Source organism: Mirounga angustirostris, unplaced genomic scaffold, assembly GCF_029215605.1.
Source record: "Mirounga angustirostris isolate CCGP_5_RB_7025 unplaced genomic scaffold, mMirAng1.0.hap1 SCAF_1, whole genome shotgun sequence".
NCBI lineage: Eukaryota > Metazoa > Chordata > Mammalia > Carnivora > Phocidae > Mirounga > Mirounga angustirostris.
Window position 1 is genome coordinate 70081311 of NW_026991709.1, and position 17397 is coordinate 70098707.

The 17397-nt window shown below is 50.5% G+C and overlaps 1 protein-coding gene across 1 annotated transcript in view; it reads right to left on the reverse strand.

Moving 5' to 3' along the window:
- MUC4 (mucin 4, cell surface associated) overlaps positions 1-384 on the reverse strand; it is a 58291-nt gene extending 57907 nt beyond the window's left edge. Inside the window, exon 1 of the mRNA XM_045902096.1 lies at positions 303-384. Coding sequence (XP_045758052.1) covers positions 303-384 — 82 coding nt within the window. The remainder of the gene's footprint in view (positions 1-302) is intronic.
- Positions 385-17397: the final 17013 nt, after the last annotated feature.

Here is a 17397-nt window from a genome sequence, read left to right on the forward strand (position 1 = left end):
CTATCTGTCTCTTTCTCCCCACAAAATAAAGCCCTGTTTTCACCCCCATGGGTTTCCCCAAACCAGGCCACTCATGCCCCCTAAGCACCTCTCTGCTTCGCACTATCTCTATCTCCTCTTTTCTCTCTTTTATTCTCCCACCTCTCTCCCATCTTGTCCCATCACTTCTCTCTCTTTCCTCTCCCTCCCTCCCTCCCTCTCCCTCTCTCATTCTCCTCCTCATTCTCTCCCTCCCTCTCTCCATGACAGCCCCAGCTCCCTGAAGTCAGCTTTTCCCTGCCCCAGAATGCTGCATCACTTACCCAGGACCGTCGGCCAAAGGAGGCAGGAACATAAGCAGCTCAGGAACACCCAGGGGACCCTTTTCCACTGGGCCCCCCTCATGGCTCCAGAAAGAGTCCCTCAGGCTCCCCCAGGGAAGCTCCTCAGGACAGAAGCAGCAGTGTGAGGGATAGAGGTGAACTTGTCCTAACCGGCTGCTGGCCTGAAACAGGTGTATTTCCCTGAGGGGCCAGAGTACGGAAGGAGTAGGACAAAAGAAGGTGGGGCCCCATGCCAATCATCCTTGCCATGTCTTTTCTTTCTTCAATCTCCACCTTGCCCCCACCAGGAAAAAAAAAGAAAACACTGATACACCTATTGCTCTGCCCTGGTCAGCCTGAGCCAGTTAGGGGGAGGGATGGAAGGGGGGCGTGGGGGGATAGAAACCAGGGCACACTGGGAATGAGTGGGCCACCCTTCTGCCTGGAATCCTGGGCCCTCTCCTCCCTCCCCCAAGGGCTGCCCTGTCCTGCCAGAGCTTTGGACTGCTACAGTGGGAGGCAGCTGGGTGGTTTCAGGAGAAAGAGGAGGGGAGAATGGAAAACAAAGGGGCCAAGAGGGAGTGAGTTTGGGGCTGTATGAATTGGAGAAGAGTGAGATTTGAGAAGACCCTAAGAAACACAGAGAGTGGGGGGAACAATGCGGTGAGAGGTAGGAATCAGAAATACCCTGTATGTAGCGGTCCTGGGGGGCTCAGTCGTTAAGCCTCCAACTCTTGGTTTCAGCTCAGGTCATGATTTCAGGGTCATGATCTCAGTGTGGTGAGATCAAGCCCCACTTTGAGCCCTGTGCTCAGCACAGAGTCTGCTTGAGATTCTTTCCCTCTCTCTCTCTCCCTCCCCCTTTGCTCCCCAACACATGCGCTCTCGCTCTCTCTCAAATATATATGTATAAAATCTTAAAAAAGAAAGAAAGAAAAAGAAAGAGAAAGGAAAGAAAGAAAGAAAGAAGAAAGAAAGAAAGAAGAAAGAAAAAAAGAAAGACCCTATATGCAACTTTTGGAAAGGGGTGTTGGGCTCAGAATATCTGCTCCACACCAGGCACACAGTAAACTCTCACGAAATGGTGGGTTTCTTCTTTCCAGAGGAGGGAGCACAGAGCCAGGGTCCAGAGAGCCCAAGGCAACCTGGGAAAGTGGCTTCAGGGATCTGGGATGGTTAGTGGGATTGAGGGTAGAACTGGGGAGAAGTTATAGTGACCCCACAAGAAACTGTGGGATTCTCCTGGAGATCTTAGGGCTCAGGTCACCCCATTTTTACTTATTGGGACCTGCCCACAACCAAGAAGGGGGAGGAACCCCAGACAGGGTGTGCCAATCCCAGTTCTAAAGGGAAGATAGTTGGGGTAGCTCTTCCCCCACCCCTGCCACAGCATGAACCTGGGCTTCTGGTTCCTCAAGACTTGGTTCCCTGAGTATGGGGATCTGTGGAGTGATTGGTCCCAAAGCAGGGAACTCAGGCTCTCAGACACCACACAACTCAGGAAGAGGAGTTAGCATTTCCACATTCCCAGGTGGAGCAAGCCATATCCAAAGAGGAGTAAATGGCTGACACTGATGCCCTCTCAGAGGGCCACCCTGATGGCTTCTTGCTTGCTGAAGCTGAAAGTCCAGTTGCAGCCAAAGCACAAAGGCCAGACCTTCCAGTTAGAATACAGATACTGCATAAAAGTAGCATGGTGTCCCCATCAGTCCTTCTACCTCTGTGTGGATGAGTTAATCCCATTCTCTCCTGGGAGCTGGAAACTCATAAAGGTAAAGGGGGATTTCAGATATAGAGTACCTAGACAGAATAGGAGGAGGAGATCACTGAAGAGAATTTACATAGACATCAAGGCCCAGCTTGGCCTTCTTAATCATTTTTCTGTGTCAGGTCTTGCTCATGAGTTTTCCCATTAACTTGCTGTGTGTTTTGTTTGGTGACACTCTGGACTACATTGTCCATCTACAGAGTAGAAAAAAGCATTACAGATTAGACCAAAGTAAGAGTTGGACATATCGTTGACCTGATCTTACAGATAACCTCCCACTTTCCAATGCAAGGAAGACCAGAGGCACAGAGTGTTCTTCGGAGGCCACTGTGGTAGCCAAGATTCCACTGGGCATTAGGACGCCTTGGGTTTAAAGCCCAGCTCTGCCGCCCAAGGTAAGTCACAGCCTCTTGAACCTTGGTTTCCTCATCTATGAAACAGGGATAATATGTCAAAGAAAAACCAGAGCTGGACAGTAGTGAAAGCGATAAAAGCAGATTTTATTCAGGACTCTTGCAGCAGGGGAAAGGACTTCAGGATAGAACCAGGCTCAACTCTGAATACAGCATGGACAAGTGGAAACTTACAGCCAAGGAGTGGAGCGCAGAAGGGGGTCAGTGGATGGAAAATTATGAAGAGAAAACATCAGGGGTAAGTGGGGTTCTGGATAAACCAACCTAACTGGGCTCTTGCTGAAGACAGGCTGGGTGACCAGACATCACCTGGGGGGTGATGGGGGGTGAGGAACCAGATCAGACATAGAGGTGGTTGAATATTGAGGATGGCGCACTCTTGCTGAACTGAATCAGCAGGGTTCTTGCTAAAACTGGATTTTACAAGGAAGTGCATAGATGGGCCTAGGAGGTTCAGGAGCTTAAGATCTAATCAAGACAAGAATCTTTGTCAAGTAACACCCACCTCAAAGGCTGTGAGCTCATACACATTAAAGTGTTTTAGAAACGTTAAGACACCTGGAAAGGGCACTTGGCTCTTCTTTCCTTCCTAACATCATCCCTAAAGGTAGAGACAAATGAGCGTAGCTGGGGGACAAGGAGAAGTTTGGAAAAGAATTTCCAGGCCCATCTGCATCGAGGGTCTTTGCTGTGTCCCCGTCGGGTTTTAGACACGGGCGTGTACACATCTCATTCATCTTTTCCCCGGCTACCTCCAGTTCCCCTCCCAGTTTCCCTTTCTGCCTGGCTCCTCCTTCTCAGCTTGCTCCTTTTCCAGAGCTGGGATGCTTCTGTCTCTCCAACAAATGCCCCTCTCTTTGTCTTTCCTTCTCCCCTCCCAAGGCATCTGATAGGGACACAGAGGGGTGAGTAGGAGGGGAGGCAATGAGTGGATTCTCTCTGTCCTGTCTGGTGGAGACCTCCTAGGCTGCAGACCACTGGCAGGAACCTGAAACTAACTTTATTTATTTATTTTTAAAGATTTTATTTATTTATTTGAGAGAGAGTGAGCGAGAGCACAAGCCAGGGGGAGAGGCAAAGGGAGAAGCAGACTCCCCACTGATCAGGGAGCCCGATGTGGGGCTCAATCCCAAGACCCTGGGATAATGACTGAGCCGAAGGAAGACACTTAACCGACTGAGCCACCCAGGTACCCTGCTGAAACTAACTTTAAGCTGATATTTTGTGGGGGCACCTAGAGAGCTCGGTCTGGACTTGAGGTATAAGTAAATTGGAGCAAGGATAAGATTATGACCTTTTCACATGGAAGAAAGATACAGACTTGGCTTGAACAGACTCAGCCTGGATTCTAGGCAGCAAAGTCAAGAGCCTGAAGGGAGATTTCTCTTCTAAGCTAATCAGAGTGGGAAGTCCTAGGTTTTTTTTGGGGGGGGGGATGCTAAAATTGCTTACATCCTTATAATATATGCCTTAATAGACCCTCATGCTGCTAATAAAGTTCCTTCTGATCAGACTTACGACACCTAGATTGAGATGGGGTAGGAAGTCAGATGTTTATTAAATCTGATCTATGAAGTCCTGAACAAAAAGACTTGTAACTAGAGTGCCAGGCCCTGTGTATGACCCCATAACCCTGTGAGATGCATATCACCCCTAACTCACATGGGAGAGAACCCTGGTTCAGGAAGAGGAACACATCCTTCCGTCATCACTGAGTCATGGTCCAGGTTGGGTGATCAGGCGAAACTGGAGAATTCTATAGCTCCCCTGATCTCACCCAGGCCAGAGCACACAGTAAGTCACAAAGCTGTAGCTCCAGCCTAGGTCGGCCTGCCTCCAGAGCAAAAGAAGGGATCAAACACGTGCTCAGTGCTTACTCTATGCTGAACGGTTTGTTAAGTCCCCCACATAGACATGGAAACGTGCCTTTCAGGAAGGACAGCTGTACCAGCTGCACGGGGCGAGGTGAGTTGACAGGCTCCAGCAGCTAGCTCCTTCCTGGTGCACCTGAGCTTTCAAGCCAACCTCATGCCCTTCTGAGCAACACAGTGGTGCCAGGTCCTGGCTATTTCCACCCCGCCTGCGGGACTCCTCTAACAGGTGTGTCAGGTCACTGCCGAGGAGGTCAATGAAGTGAAGACAGGAAGCTCTGCTCCCCAGGCCTTGGCTCCCAGACCCCCATGAAAGCGGGGGCCCTGGCGTTTGGGCCCCATAAAGGCCCCCATCATTCTCCCCAGATTGGATGTCTCAGCCCATATCTTTAAAAGTGACGAGCATTTTCACTTCTATTAGCTCATTTCCCTTCTCATTTTACTTCTGAGGCAGAGGGGGGCGTAATGCTTACCCAAGCAGCACCTTCCTACCTGGAGTCCCTGTGAAGGAGGAAGGATGGAGCCCCAGCAAGCTCCATCCCGAGTGTGCAGGCAGAGGCAGATGGGAAGTACCCTGACTTGAGGCCCGGAAATCTATATTTAGCCATTCACTCAAATTTAAAACTTTTATTTTTTAAGATTTTCTTTATTTGCGAGAGAGACAATGAGAGACAGAGAGCAGGAGAGGGAGGAGGGTCAGAGGGAGAAGCAGACTCCCCGCCGAGCAGGGAGCCCGATGCGGGACTCGATCCCGGGACTCCAGGATCATGACCTGAGCCGAAGGCAGTCGCCCAACCAACTGAGCCACCCAGGTGCCCAGCCATTCACTCAAATTTAGAGAGAAGAAAACGAAGGCCAGGCAGTTAGCCACAGTGCTGTCCAAAGTCCAGCCCCCAGGGGCCCAGATTTGCTCTCTGTGTCCTACAGTTAGGTTTCCCTTTCTAAATTCTGAAAGAGAAAGAGAACTCAACCTAACTTTGGAAGTGGAAGAGACCTTGGTGATGGTGCAGTCACGCTCCCCGTTCCACCAGGGAAGAAGTGCAGGCCCAGAGAGAAGGGAGTGTCTGAGTTCACGGAGTCGGTGAGTGGCAGATCCATGGGCCTTGGCCCCATGGCTCCAGGGCTCATTCTGCCTTGCTGCCCTGCCTCCCACATTTATCCAGTTGTTCTCGAACATTCCTGGCCCCCCAACCAGAATCCCTACCCCTAGTGTAAACCCGTGTTCACAGGCAACACTTGGTACATGTTGTCATTATGGAGACTGAATAATGGCAGACTGTTCTCTCAGCCCAGACAGCCAACAAACAGACATCTCCAACTCCATGTGCTGACAGAGTCCAGGCCAGGCCGAAAATAGTCTTTTAAAATAAAGCTTAGTAGTTGGGTTTTTTCCCATTATAAAAGTAATGCATGCCCATTATAGCAAATATGGAAAATATTTAAAAGTAGGGAGAAAAAACCCATCCCCAATGATCCACCACCAAGAAAAACCTCTCCTAGTACACTGATAGTTTCCCAGCCTCTTCCCCATGAATAGTTCATATACATAGTCTTAATCTATCCTATCGTAGATAAAATTCGGATCCCTTTTTACCATGTAACTTTAAACCCAAGCATTTCTTCCTGTCACTGTGAACCCTTCATTCATATATTTTTCATAAAATTTCATTGAGTGGACTGCTACTATATCTTATTTAATTATGTTGGACACGGGTTATTTACAGTTGTCCTATTACAAGTAATGAAGAGTTGAGAGTCTTGCGCCTAAAGCTCCTTGCATATTTAGGCTCATTTCCTTAGGCTAGAATCAGGCCTTGTGTGTTTTTGTAGACTGCTCTGACCTTCCTTCTAGAGCAGGAAGTCAATGAACATGAATTAGCTATGTCTACAGGATGTGGGGTGTATCCTTGGACACTTGGCGTCCATGAAGTCTCTAATGCTAACAATCTAATGGTAGAGGTGAAACCAAAAGAATGAGACATTTACTCAGATGAGCTAAAAATGACGGATGGATTAAGGACAGCAGATGGGTTGAGAGACAGGTAGAGTCCCTTAAGGATGCCTTCCTGAGTGGGTTCCCTGCCAAGATCCATGACCAACTGCCAGGCTTCTCATTTGAATACCTGAGACTTGATACATAGCCCAGGAGAATATTCTAGAGAAAGTGATTCAGAAGGAATTGGAAAGAGAAATGTGGGGGGGGAGTGGTACTTAGCCAAGGGGTTAGAGCAGCAGAAGATGGAAATGGTCCTGAAACAAAATCTAGCTGAATGAGGCCAGTGCTCCCCTGGAGAAAGGAACCAGCTGGCAGAGAAGGCCAAGGGGAGTGAAGGGGAGCAGAGCCAGGGAGCCCCAGCAAGCCCCGCTCCCCAGTGTACAATGGAGGCAACAGAACTCCGATGGAGCGTTAGCCTGGCACTCCAACAGCCAAGTTAATCTGTGAGCCTGTGGGCCAGGCACTGTGCCTGGCACAGGGGATGCTGAGATGAGCAAGCCACAGCCCCTGCCCTCACAGGGTCACAGTCTAGAGGGATCTACATGTGGGTGAAGGGGCATTTAGTGACAGGCCCTCTGGGTCTGTGGCCCTGAGCTCGGGGGTATGTTGGGCAATGGAGGAAGCTCACGGAGGGCAATCCAAGAGGATCTCAGTATTAGTTTCCTAGGGCTGCTGTAACAAAGCACTGCAAACCGGGTGGCTGAAAGCAACAGAAATGTATTCTCTCACAGTTCTGGAAGCCAGAAGTCCTAAATCAAGGCGCTAATTGGAACATGCTCCCTCCAAAGGCGCTAGGGGAGAATCCTTCCTTGCCTCTTCTAACTGCTGGTTGCTGGAAGCTCTGGTGTTCCGCAGCTTGCAGCTTCCCTCCTCACGTGTCCTCTTCTCCCCCATGTGTCTGTCTGTTCGCTCTTCTTATAAGGCCACGAGTCATTGGAGTAGTGCCCAAGCTAAGCCAGTATGACCTCTGTCTAACGTAACTGATTATATCTGCAAAGACTCTATCCCTAGGGGCGCCTGGGTGGCTCATTCAGTTGAGCGTCTGCCTTTGGCTCAGGTTGTGATCCTGGGGTCCTGGGATTGAGCTCAGCGGGGAGACTGCTTCTTCCTCAGCCCCTCCCCATGATTGTGCACTCTCTCTCTCTCAAAAATAAATAAAATCTTAAAAAAAAAAAAAGTCTATTGCCAGATAAGGTCACAATGAGATTCTTGGTGACATGAATTTTGCAGGGACACTAATCCAACCCAGCATAACCTCTGAAGAAAGTTTGGGAAGGGTAAATGTAAGAGTCATTACAATAGATGACCTCTACAGGGAAGCCTAGTCGGGGAGCCTCATCACCCTGGGCTGGCCCTGGAAGTCCCAAACACCTGCCTCAGTCACCGCTGAGCTACTAAGCCAGTCTGGGTGACCAAAGGAAATGTCCATACTTGACCCCTTGATCAAACTTCCCAGGGGTAGGAGGCTGGGCAGGCAGCCAACCCAGGAGCTCCCAACCCTGCCTCCTTATGTCCATGCTGAGACCACCCCTCACTGCCCAGGAGGGCTGGAGAGAAGTGGTGGAGACAGGAGGGCAGGGCCCAGCTGGAGCTGACCACACGTGCCCCTGACCTGTGATTTCAACCCACTCTTTCAAAGGTGGACTCAGTACAGCTGAGTGAAGGCCTCATACTTCCTGGTTTCCCTCTGAACCAGGAGAAGAGAATAGGGGTAGGCAAGGGGAGAGAGACAGGACAGTAAAAACATAAACGAACCCTTCCCTGTTCCCGGGGGTAATTCCACAGCCGGGTTTGGCAGCCAACTCCCCACCTCCCATACCAGACTGCTCACTGCTCTCCAAGGGTGGGGAAGAACCTAAACATTTTCCCCTTTGCTCACACAATCCCAGACTCTCTCTTTATGGGAAAAAGTGACTTCTCATTTTGCTCTGCTCCTTTGAAATTACTTCTTCAGTTGCGCCTGGAATGTTGTCTCCCCCTAGCCCTCGGTTGCCACCCACACTTCCTGGAGCCCTGGAGAGCTGGGGCTCAGGAGGGAGGAGGAGGCAGGAGGATTGTGATCACTAAGCCTGTGTCCCATGTCCCATATAGGGGTGCAATACTGCAAGATGAGGTTCGCGCTGAGATGAGCATGAAGTTCTGGGGTCTAGAGACTGCATTAGCGGGTGAGGTCCCAGGTCCCAGGGGGGAGCCTGCGGGAGGGGTCAGCAGCTGGTTCTCCTTCCGAGGAAGGGGGGGGATGTTGAGAGGGGCTGTGGTCAAGCCCCAGAAGACTGAGGGAGTGCTCCAGGGGAAAGAACAGGGGCTTTGGAGTCACCATGGCCAAGCTGCTTCCCAGCTGAACCTCAGTTTCCCCATCTGCACAATGGGAATGGTAATAATTTCTATTAGCTTAACATAGAAGATTCTCGACAAGTGTCAGTGTTCCCTCCCCCCACCCCCTACCTCCTAGGGAAGGTGGACACAGAAAAAGACCCAAAGAGCTGTTTGGAGCAAGAGCCTGGGGTCGTTCTGGGTGGCAGGGTTAGCTCTTTGAGGGGGTTACAGTATAATTCATGCTGAGTGGCTAGCTTAGGAAGGGAAACAGGTTGGGGAGGCCTGGCTATAGGGCTCAGGAGGCTACTGTCTTCACCAGGCTCCTGGTAAACTGGGAGGGGGTCAGCTTGGCTAGATCAGGTGAGTTGGTGTTAATCCTATGCAGATCAGCTTATTTTATGTAATGATCATGCAAGCTGGTAAATTTGTCGAGAACTATGGTTTAGAAGGTGGGGGAGAGAAGCCTGCTTGAAAGAATGAGGTTTGGAGAATCACAACCAGTGGTATTGAATCCATCTACTAAAAAGCATAATATGCAAAGGCAAGGAAGAGGCGGGTCCTGGAAGGATAATTCTGATTTAAAGTTTTGGGTTTTTTTTAATTCTGATACTAGACTATCTCATAGAAAGCCTGCTGACCCTAGATGCAACCTCTGTTGGGAGTTCAAATGTAGGCTCCAGTATCTTATAATAATGAATATGTAGTATAATAAATATTGTGGGGGTGCCTGGGTGGCTCAGTCGTTAAGTGTCTGCCTTCGGCTCAGGTCATGTTCCCGAGGTCCTGGGATCAAGCCCCGCATCAGGCTCCCTGCTCGGTGGGGAGTCTGCTTCTCCCTCTCCCACTCCCCCTGGCTTGCGTTCCCTCTCTTGCTGTGTCTCTCTCTGTCAAATAAATAAATAAAACCTTAAAAATAAATAAATAAATATTGTGATACGTGGTTTAATAGTATATATTGTATAGAATTATTACATTAGCCTAAGTTAAATGTGAGATTGGTTTTTTAAAAATGCTTTAAAAGTTTTCCTGGCTGTTATTGCCTGGAGAGCCCCTGAATATATGATTCCCTTTAGCGCGCCTGAGCAGCCAAACCCCAAACCCCTGGTCACTCTGAGACAATCGGTCCCGCCCTTGTTTAATTTGTTCCTTGTTTAGTTTGTGCCAAGAGGTAGGCACCCACTGCAAGGACCTGGCTTTCTGAGTACCCTGGCTGTGGAAAAGACTAACCACCCCCCCAACCCCATGCCATCAGAGTAAAGATCACTGCAGTTTGCTCAAAGTATTAAGAACATGAACCCAGGGGGGCCTGGGTGGCTCAGTTGGTTAAGCGACTGCCTTCGGCTCAGGTCATGATCCCAGGGTCCTGGGATCGAGTCCCATATCAGGCTCCCGGCTCAGCGGGGAGCCTGCTTCTCCCTCTGACCCTCTCCTCTCTCATGCTGTTTCTCTCTCGCTCGCTCTCCAATAAATAAATAAATAAAATCTTAAAAAAAAAAAAAAAAAAAGAACATGAACCCAACCCTGTTGTTTAGTTCAAGCTTCTTCTTCCTTCCCACCAGCCCCATGTAGGAGAAAGAGGCAAGCTTAAAATTCGCTGATTTTATGCATATCTGTGAGTCTGTGTTTCTGTATAAATGACCAATGCATTGAAAAAAGAAAGCAAAAAACAAAAAACGACTTCTTGTACCCTTCTCAGGGTCTAACGTATGGCCTTTCATCAGATGAATACAGGGGGTGAGGAAGGCAAGAAGAAAATGGGAGGACCAGGAGGGGCACGCTGAGCAAACTTACAGCTTCCATTCAGGCATCCGGTCAAGGCCAGGAAAGGGCTGCTGTGGGCAGGGTCTCTGGGACACAGGAGGACGGGCATTCTGATTGAGGCAGATAGGGAGTCCAGCCCCTGGGGATGCGAACCCGGTGTGCGGGTGGAGGGGGTGTTAAGAATAAATGAGGTGGGGAACCAGAGCCTCTCCATCAGCACATTAGTAGCTTAATGCTGCCAACCTGCGTGACTCCCTGAGCAATGGGAGAAGGGCAGTGGTGGCGGACTCACCCAGATTCCTTCAAAGTTGAGTAAAATCTATTAGGTACCTGCTTGGAATCCAGAATACCTGCCAGGGGTGGAGGAGCCCCAGAAAGGAGGAAATTGCCAGAAGAGCCCGAGGGGCCAACGGAGCATACCAGGGGGGTCTGCTTTGTAAGAAGCAACAGCATCCATCTTGCTGCGCTGGGAGGTGCGTGGGGGGTGCTTTGTGCAGAGAGCGCTTATGTTTAGGGGTTTTATAGGGGTGGGTGTCTCTCTTTTCTACCCGGGATGGAGGACTCTGAGTTCATGGAGGGGAGTGGGAGAGAGAAGATGGGTGGAAACCAAAATATAGAGTCCTCAGTTTGGGAAGGGGTTTTCTGCAGGAAGAGCTTTGGCCAGAGACTTCCGGCTTCTCTCTGGTACCCAAAGATACTTCAAACTTTCACGCCCTTCCTTTCTGGCTTTGTGCCACCTCCCACCCACCTCAGAAAGCTCTGACGAGGCCCCCAGAAAGCCTACACCTGCTTGCTGGGAGGAAGCCAGCCCTCATGTTGTCCCAGGGATTCTGCCCCTGCTTGCTTCTCCCTGCAGTCAGCTCTTCGGTCTCCCACTCTCCCTGGCTGGTCCTTACGGTGCCTCAGTTTTGGCTGAAGCTTATTCATCAGGCTGAAGCTTTTTCTATCCCCCAGGCAAACCTTAGCTTCCTTACCTGCCCTCCCGCTCAGCTACTGCCTGAGGCCCCGCAGGTGCCTAGAGTCCCAGCTTTGTCTTTCCTCTTGCTCCCCCCTGGACTCTCCTCAACACCATCGCTCCACAATCCATTTACTGAGCTTAAAAGACATACCTACCTGATGTCAAGAACTGTGAAGGGCCTGCCACAGTATCATGGATGCGGGCAGAAGACATGAGACTCCGGGGTCAAAGACAAAGGTCTTTACTACTCCAGACACAGCAGATAGCATGAACTTCATGCTCACACTGGCTTCCCTTGCCCCCTAAGTCCCAGAGGGGCAACACAAAGGCAGGCCCAGATGGGTTCTGTGACAGTGGGCTTGTGTCCCAGCTGAGAAACCCTGATCTTAGGAAACTCCAATCTTTTTAAGAGGCTGCCAACAAACCTACCCACCCTTTCCCCAGAGGTAAACATTATCTTTATTATATTGGATAGCAACCAAATCTGCTTCTCTTCCAGAGGGACACGCTATCTCTGTCTCTCGAAGCTGTTCACCGTATAAACAAACACCCTTGAAAAGATAGTCTGGAACAAAAGGCCGTCTGTATTTCTGCTCCCAAGACTTGCAAAAAACGCGAGAGACTGATGGAGAATTGTCTCCCAACATCCAAGACCTGGGGAGACCCAGGGCCACTGGCATGTGTTGCTGGCTCTTTCCGCTGCCTTAGGTTCGCTGGGGTGACTCATTTAGCACCATATACTCCCCTCCCCCAGGTCTCTGTGTCCAGCACAGTGCCCAGACCCCAGTAGTTTCTCAATAAGTGTTTGTCAAATGGATGGATGAATAAATGAGTCTTTATAGAATTTCTGCTTTCTAGCCTGAAAATGGCTAAAACATTTTTTTTAAACCACAAAAGTAATGACAACTAACATATGTTGAGTATTTGCTACGTGCTGTTATGGTCAATTCTACTGTAACCGGAACTGACGTGACTCCCCCCTCCCCCATCTAAAACAAATAAATAAAATCTTTTAAAAAACAAAACAAAACAGCTTCTCTTAAAAAAAAAAATGACTTCTGGGCGCCTGGGTGGCTCAGTTTGTTAAGCAACTGCCTTCGGCTCAGGTCATGATCCTGGAGTCCCGGGATCGAGTCCCGCATCGGGCTCCCTGCTCAGCAGGGAGTCTGCTTCTCCCTCTGACCCTCCTTCCTCTCATGTGCTCTCTCTCTCATTCTCTCTCTCTCAAATAAATAAATAAAATCTTTTAAAAAAAAAATGACTTCTAGGAATTCATCCAAAGGAAATCACAGGCCAAGTCTACACAGATGTATGTACGTAGCAAAAACTGGGGACTGCCTAATGGGTCAGTACTGGAATTTGCTTAAGTTCTTATGATGCGTTAGTACAATGGAATATAATGCACTCATTAAAAATGATCATGTGGAAAAATATATAGCAATCAGGGAAAAGTCAATAAAACATTGTGAAGTAAAATGTTTATAGAATGGTTTATATGTTTATAGTAGTTTCTATGTCCCAAAAGTTTTTAAAAGAGCCAGATAAAAAAAAAAGAAGAAGAGCTGGATCGAAATACGGGCAAATGGTAATAACACTGGCGTTCTCTGAGCGGTGAGTGCCTTTTATTGTCTCATTGGTTGGTATTTTCAACAAGTATCGTTTCTAATAACGTTTTGTGCATTTCTTTCTTTTTTTTTTTTTAAAGATTTTTTTTTATTTATTTATTCATGAGAGACAGAGAGAGAGAGAGAGAGAGGCAGAGGGAGAAGCAGGCTCCCAAGGAGCAGGAAGCCCGATGTGGGCCTCGATCCCAGGACCCTGAGATCATGACCTGAGCCAAAGGCAGACACTTAACCATCTGAGCCACCCAGGCGCCCCGTTTTGTGCGTTTCTTAAATGAAAATTTGTCTTCCTCCATGAGCTGTTGTCAGGCGAGCGCTGACAAGAGTCTGAATTCCTTGAGCAGACAGCCACAGGATCCCAGGCCTGACGGGACCAGCAGGCCAGCTAGCACAGTGCTGTCCCCAGGCTGAGGCTGAGCGTGGGGCATTGGGGTCTCAGGCCAGTGGACTGGGTCAGCACCAGCACTTAAAAAAATTGGGTGTGTGTCCCTGTGTAGAGAGGACTGCAACGTGAACTGTATTTTTTTTTTTTTTTTTTTTAAAGATTTTATTTATTTATTTGAGAGAGAGAATGAGAGAGAGCACATGAGAGGGGGGAGGGCCAGAGGGAGAAGCAGACTCCCTGCAGAGCAGGGAGCCCGATGCGGGACTCGATCCCGGGACTCCGGGATCATGACCTGAGCCGAAGGCAGTCGCTTAACCAACTGAGCCACCCAGGCGCCCGAACTGTATTTTTATATAGGCTGTAGTTCGAGAAAAAAATTTGAGGGGCATGTGGATGGCTCAGTTAAGCATCCGACTCTTGTTATCTGCTCAGGTCATGATCTCAGGGTCGTGAGATCAAGCCCCGCATCGGGCTCTGCGCTGGGCACGGAACCTGCTTAAGATTCTCTCCCTCTGCCCCTCCTCCCACCCCCGCTCACTCTCTCTCTAAAAAAAAAAAGTTTTTTGAGACATAGTACTCTATAGTAACACCACCAAGGGCTGCCCAGCCCTGACTGAGTCTGGTGACGGGGAACTCACTACCTTGCTGCTGGTTCCTGGCAATACAAACTGTTAGACAGATTTCCTTATATTTAACAAGCTCTGGCTTCTCATCATGCCCAGTCACCCCCGACCCCCTCCTTCCCGGGCAGCACTTCAGATGTTTGAGGGCAGCTCCACATCACGCCTGAGTCCAGGCGGCCACCCCCTCCTCAACTCCTTAGCCACACTCTACTTCCAGGTTCTGAGGCCCTCACTTTCTTTTTTTTTTTTTAAAGATTTTATTTATTTATTTGAGACAGAGAATGAGATAGAGCATGAGAGGGTCAGAGGGAGAAGCAGGCTCCCTGCCGAGCAGGGAGCCCGATGCGGGACTCGATCCCGGGACTCCAGGATCATGACCTGAGCCGAAGGCAGTCGCTTAACCAACTGAGCCACCCAGGCGCCCAGAGGCCCTCACTTTCCACTGCCTCTTCTGAAGTCATCCTCTCTCCAGCCCCCTGGTTCATGAAAGTGTGACACACACAACCCTCTCCCGGGACGGAGGCCACCATGCTGGGCCACCTTGCTCATTAATTAATGCATGAATTCATTCAGTGGTCATTCAGTGAGCACCACTGTGTGCTGGGCTCTGTGCTGGGTGCCGGAGAGACACCCAGAGGTTAAGCCCCAGCTGCCGCCATAGGGAGACCCTGGCCTGGTGGGGTGAGAGGAGCCGCGATTAAGCTATAATGCCCACCAGGGCGGGCTGAGGGCCAGCTGGACTCACATTCACCGAAGGCCTCAGCCTGCAGCGTCCATTCTGCTTGAGCAGAGGGAAGCCAGCCTCTGTGCACTGTGCAGGCATGGCCTGTCACCTGCCCCCTGCCCTCTGGCTCCTCTGGGCCTCGGCCAGCTCCCGTGGGGCAGGTCCCTCCAGCAGGCAGCCCCAGGCCACACAAACCTCTCCCCTCCCCCCTCTCCCACCCAGAGGCAGCCAAAGGCTCCCGAGGACTGGTGACCTGTGCTACCTCGTGCACAAGTGGGAGAATAAAAGAGAACGTTCCCCCCGAGAGTAAGTGTACCTGCTGCTCACCGAAAAGCTCTGTGCTTGCTCTTTCGCGCTGCTTGTCTCATTTGTCTTGTCATTTTTTTAAGCTACCATTTATTGAGCGCCTACTGTGTTTGGCATTTTGATATATTATCCTTAATCATTGGACTTTAAAAAAAAAAGATTTTATTTATTTATTTGTCAAAGAGAGAGAGAGCACAAGCAGGGGGAGTGGGAGAGGGAGAAGCGGGCTTCCCACCGAGCAGGGAGCCCGATGCGGGGCTCGATCCCAGGACCCTGGGACCATGACCTGAGCCGAAGGCAGACGCTTAATGACTGAGCCACCCAGCCACCCCTTATTGGACCTTTTTGAAATGGGTGTTATCATCCTTTTTTACAGATGAGAACATTTAACATGGAGGTTAGGTTTTTGTACAAATATTTATCGAGTGCATATCTGTGGCAGGACGGGGGCTGGAAGCAGAGTAGCACGGGGCTCATTTCCCCATCACCTTACAGGGGCCTCACCCAGTGCCGCCCCAAGTGCTTGTGCATCTGAATCCTATTTTGGCTTCACAAGACCAGTGTGAAGAAGAATCTATTGGGATCATTCTCCCCCTTGCCCTGGGGAATACACTGAGGCTCAGCTAGGTGAAGCCACACGATGGCCTCTGGTAAGTCAGTGAGTAAAACCGTGGCCCTGGGGCCCGGGGAGGGCGCCCGGCTGGATTTGTCCACAGGCGGCCCGGGTGGTCCTTGCACGCACCAGAGGTCATAGGGTAGCAGTGACCCCTGTTGTCATCAACCCCTTGGAGTCAGGAGGCTGGACACTCTGGATTTTGATCACAGGGGCTCTCCATGTGGGTGTTTTTTTGGTTCAGGAAGGTCACAAAGTTTCCAAAACCTGGACAGTGTCACCGCTGTGTGACCTTGGGCAGCTACTCCCCACTCTGTGCCTTGGTTTCCTCGTGTGTGAAATGAGGTTGAACGAGTCAGCCACTAAGGTCCCTTCCAGCTCTCCGCTGTCAGACTCTGAGTCTGCCTGGGTGGGTCCCTGATTCCAGAGGGTGCTGGCCCAACAGACGTTTTGGGCCAGGACGGCGGCGACCCAGGTGCCAAGAGGAACAAGGAAGTAAGGGAATGTTTCGAATTCAGTTTCAATTTGGGCTGCCATGGGAACTGCAGGATTGCCCTAGCTCCTGTCCCCAGGGCAGCGAGGAGGTGGCTGTGAGCTCAGGCCCCTGGGCCAGGGGGAGGAAATAGAATTGGCTGCCATGGTATCCTCGCCCAAGTGGGTAGAGGGATCCCCTAGAGCAGGAGTCTGTCCAGTCTCCACAGGCCTACCTCTCTTCTAATGACAGGATGGGCCAGGGCGGTGGCTGAGGAAAGGGACATCCTACGGGAAGAGGGGACATGGGAGGTTTTGAGTCTCAGTTCTTGCCACCACCCAGAACCCCAGCCAGGCCTTCACCTGCTGCTGGCCCCTTCTCCCCAGATGTGAGCGCTCGTAGCAGGTGTCTCTGCAGGGATGGCTTCCATGCTCTGTCCACCCTTGCAGAACTCCCCCCATGGCCCTGCAGACCCTGGGCCATCTCCCGGCCTCCCAGGCTGGAGCATGCATCTCCTCCTGGCTGGTTCTCCTGGCTTCAGCCTGAAAGCACTGTGAAACCCTGCTTGCAGGAGCCTGGGTGCTCTGACCTCCCGTTTGCCCGACCTCTCCTCCCTCCACTGCCCCCCGGTATTGGGCATCTACCAAATCCCCTGTCAGCATCTGATCTCACACCTCCCTGACTCATCTCTCCTCTCCCTTGTCATACTTCCCCTTTTCTCACTCCCTTCCCCATGCACCTCTGGGCACCCATTGGCCTTATATGCCCATTGCTAAGAACACTGGCTGATGATGACCCCTTTGGCCCTCAGCAAGTTTAACATTTATGAAAGATCCACATTTCCTAGAGTTGGAAGGTGCTCAGTGGGAGGTAGCATGGAGCCCACTGGTCTAACTTCTCGGCCCAGTGCCAGGAGTGAGTGCCTGGCCCCTGGAGAAATGATTCTTGCTAACCAAACCCATGGAGGACAGCTGATCTATAAACCAGAATGTCCGTTTAGTAACTGAAAACATAAGCTAGAACTCCCTGACTAGCTGAGTGCATGATGCCTATTGATTTCTTCTCCCCTGTTCCAGTTGACTAATCTCCAGTGGGGGCTGTCCCTTTGCAAGGATTAGATCACTTGTGTCTGATGATGGTGTCGGACCCGTTGTTCACAACTTCTGGGTGTGTGAAGACTCAAACTAGCTAGCCTGTGTAGTCTGGAACCAGAATTAGGGGAGAGGGGAGGGAAAGGCTGCATTCCCCAAAAGCAGAACGCTGTCCA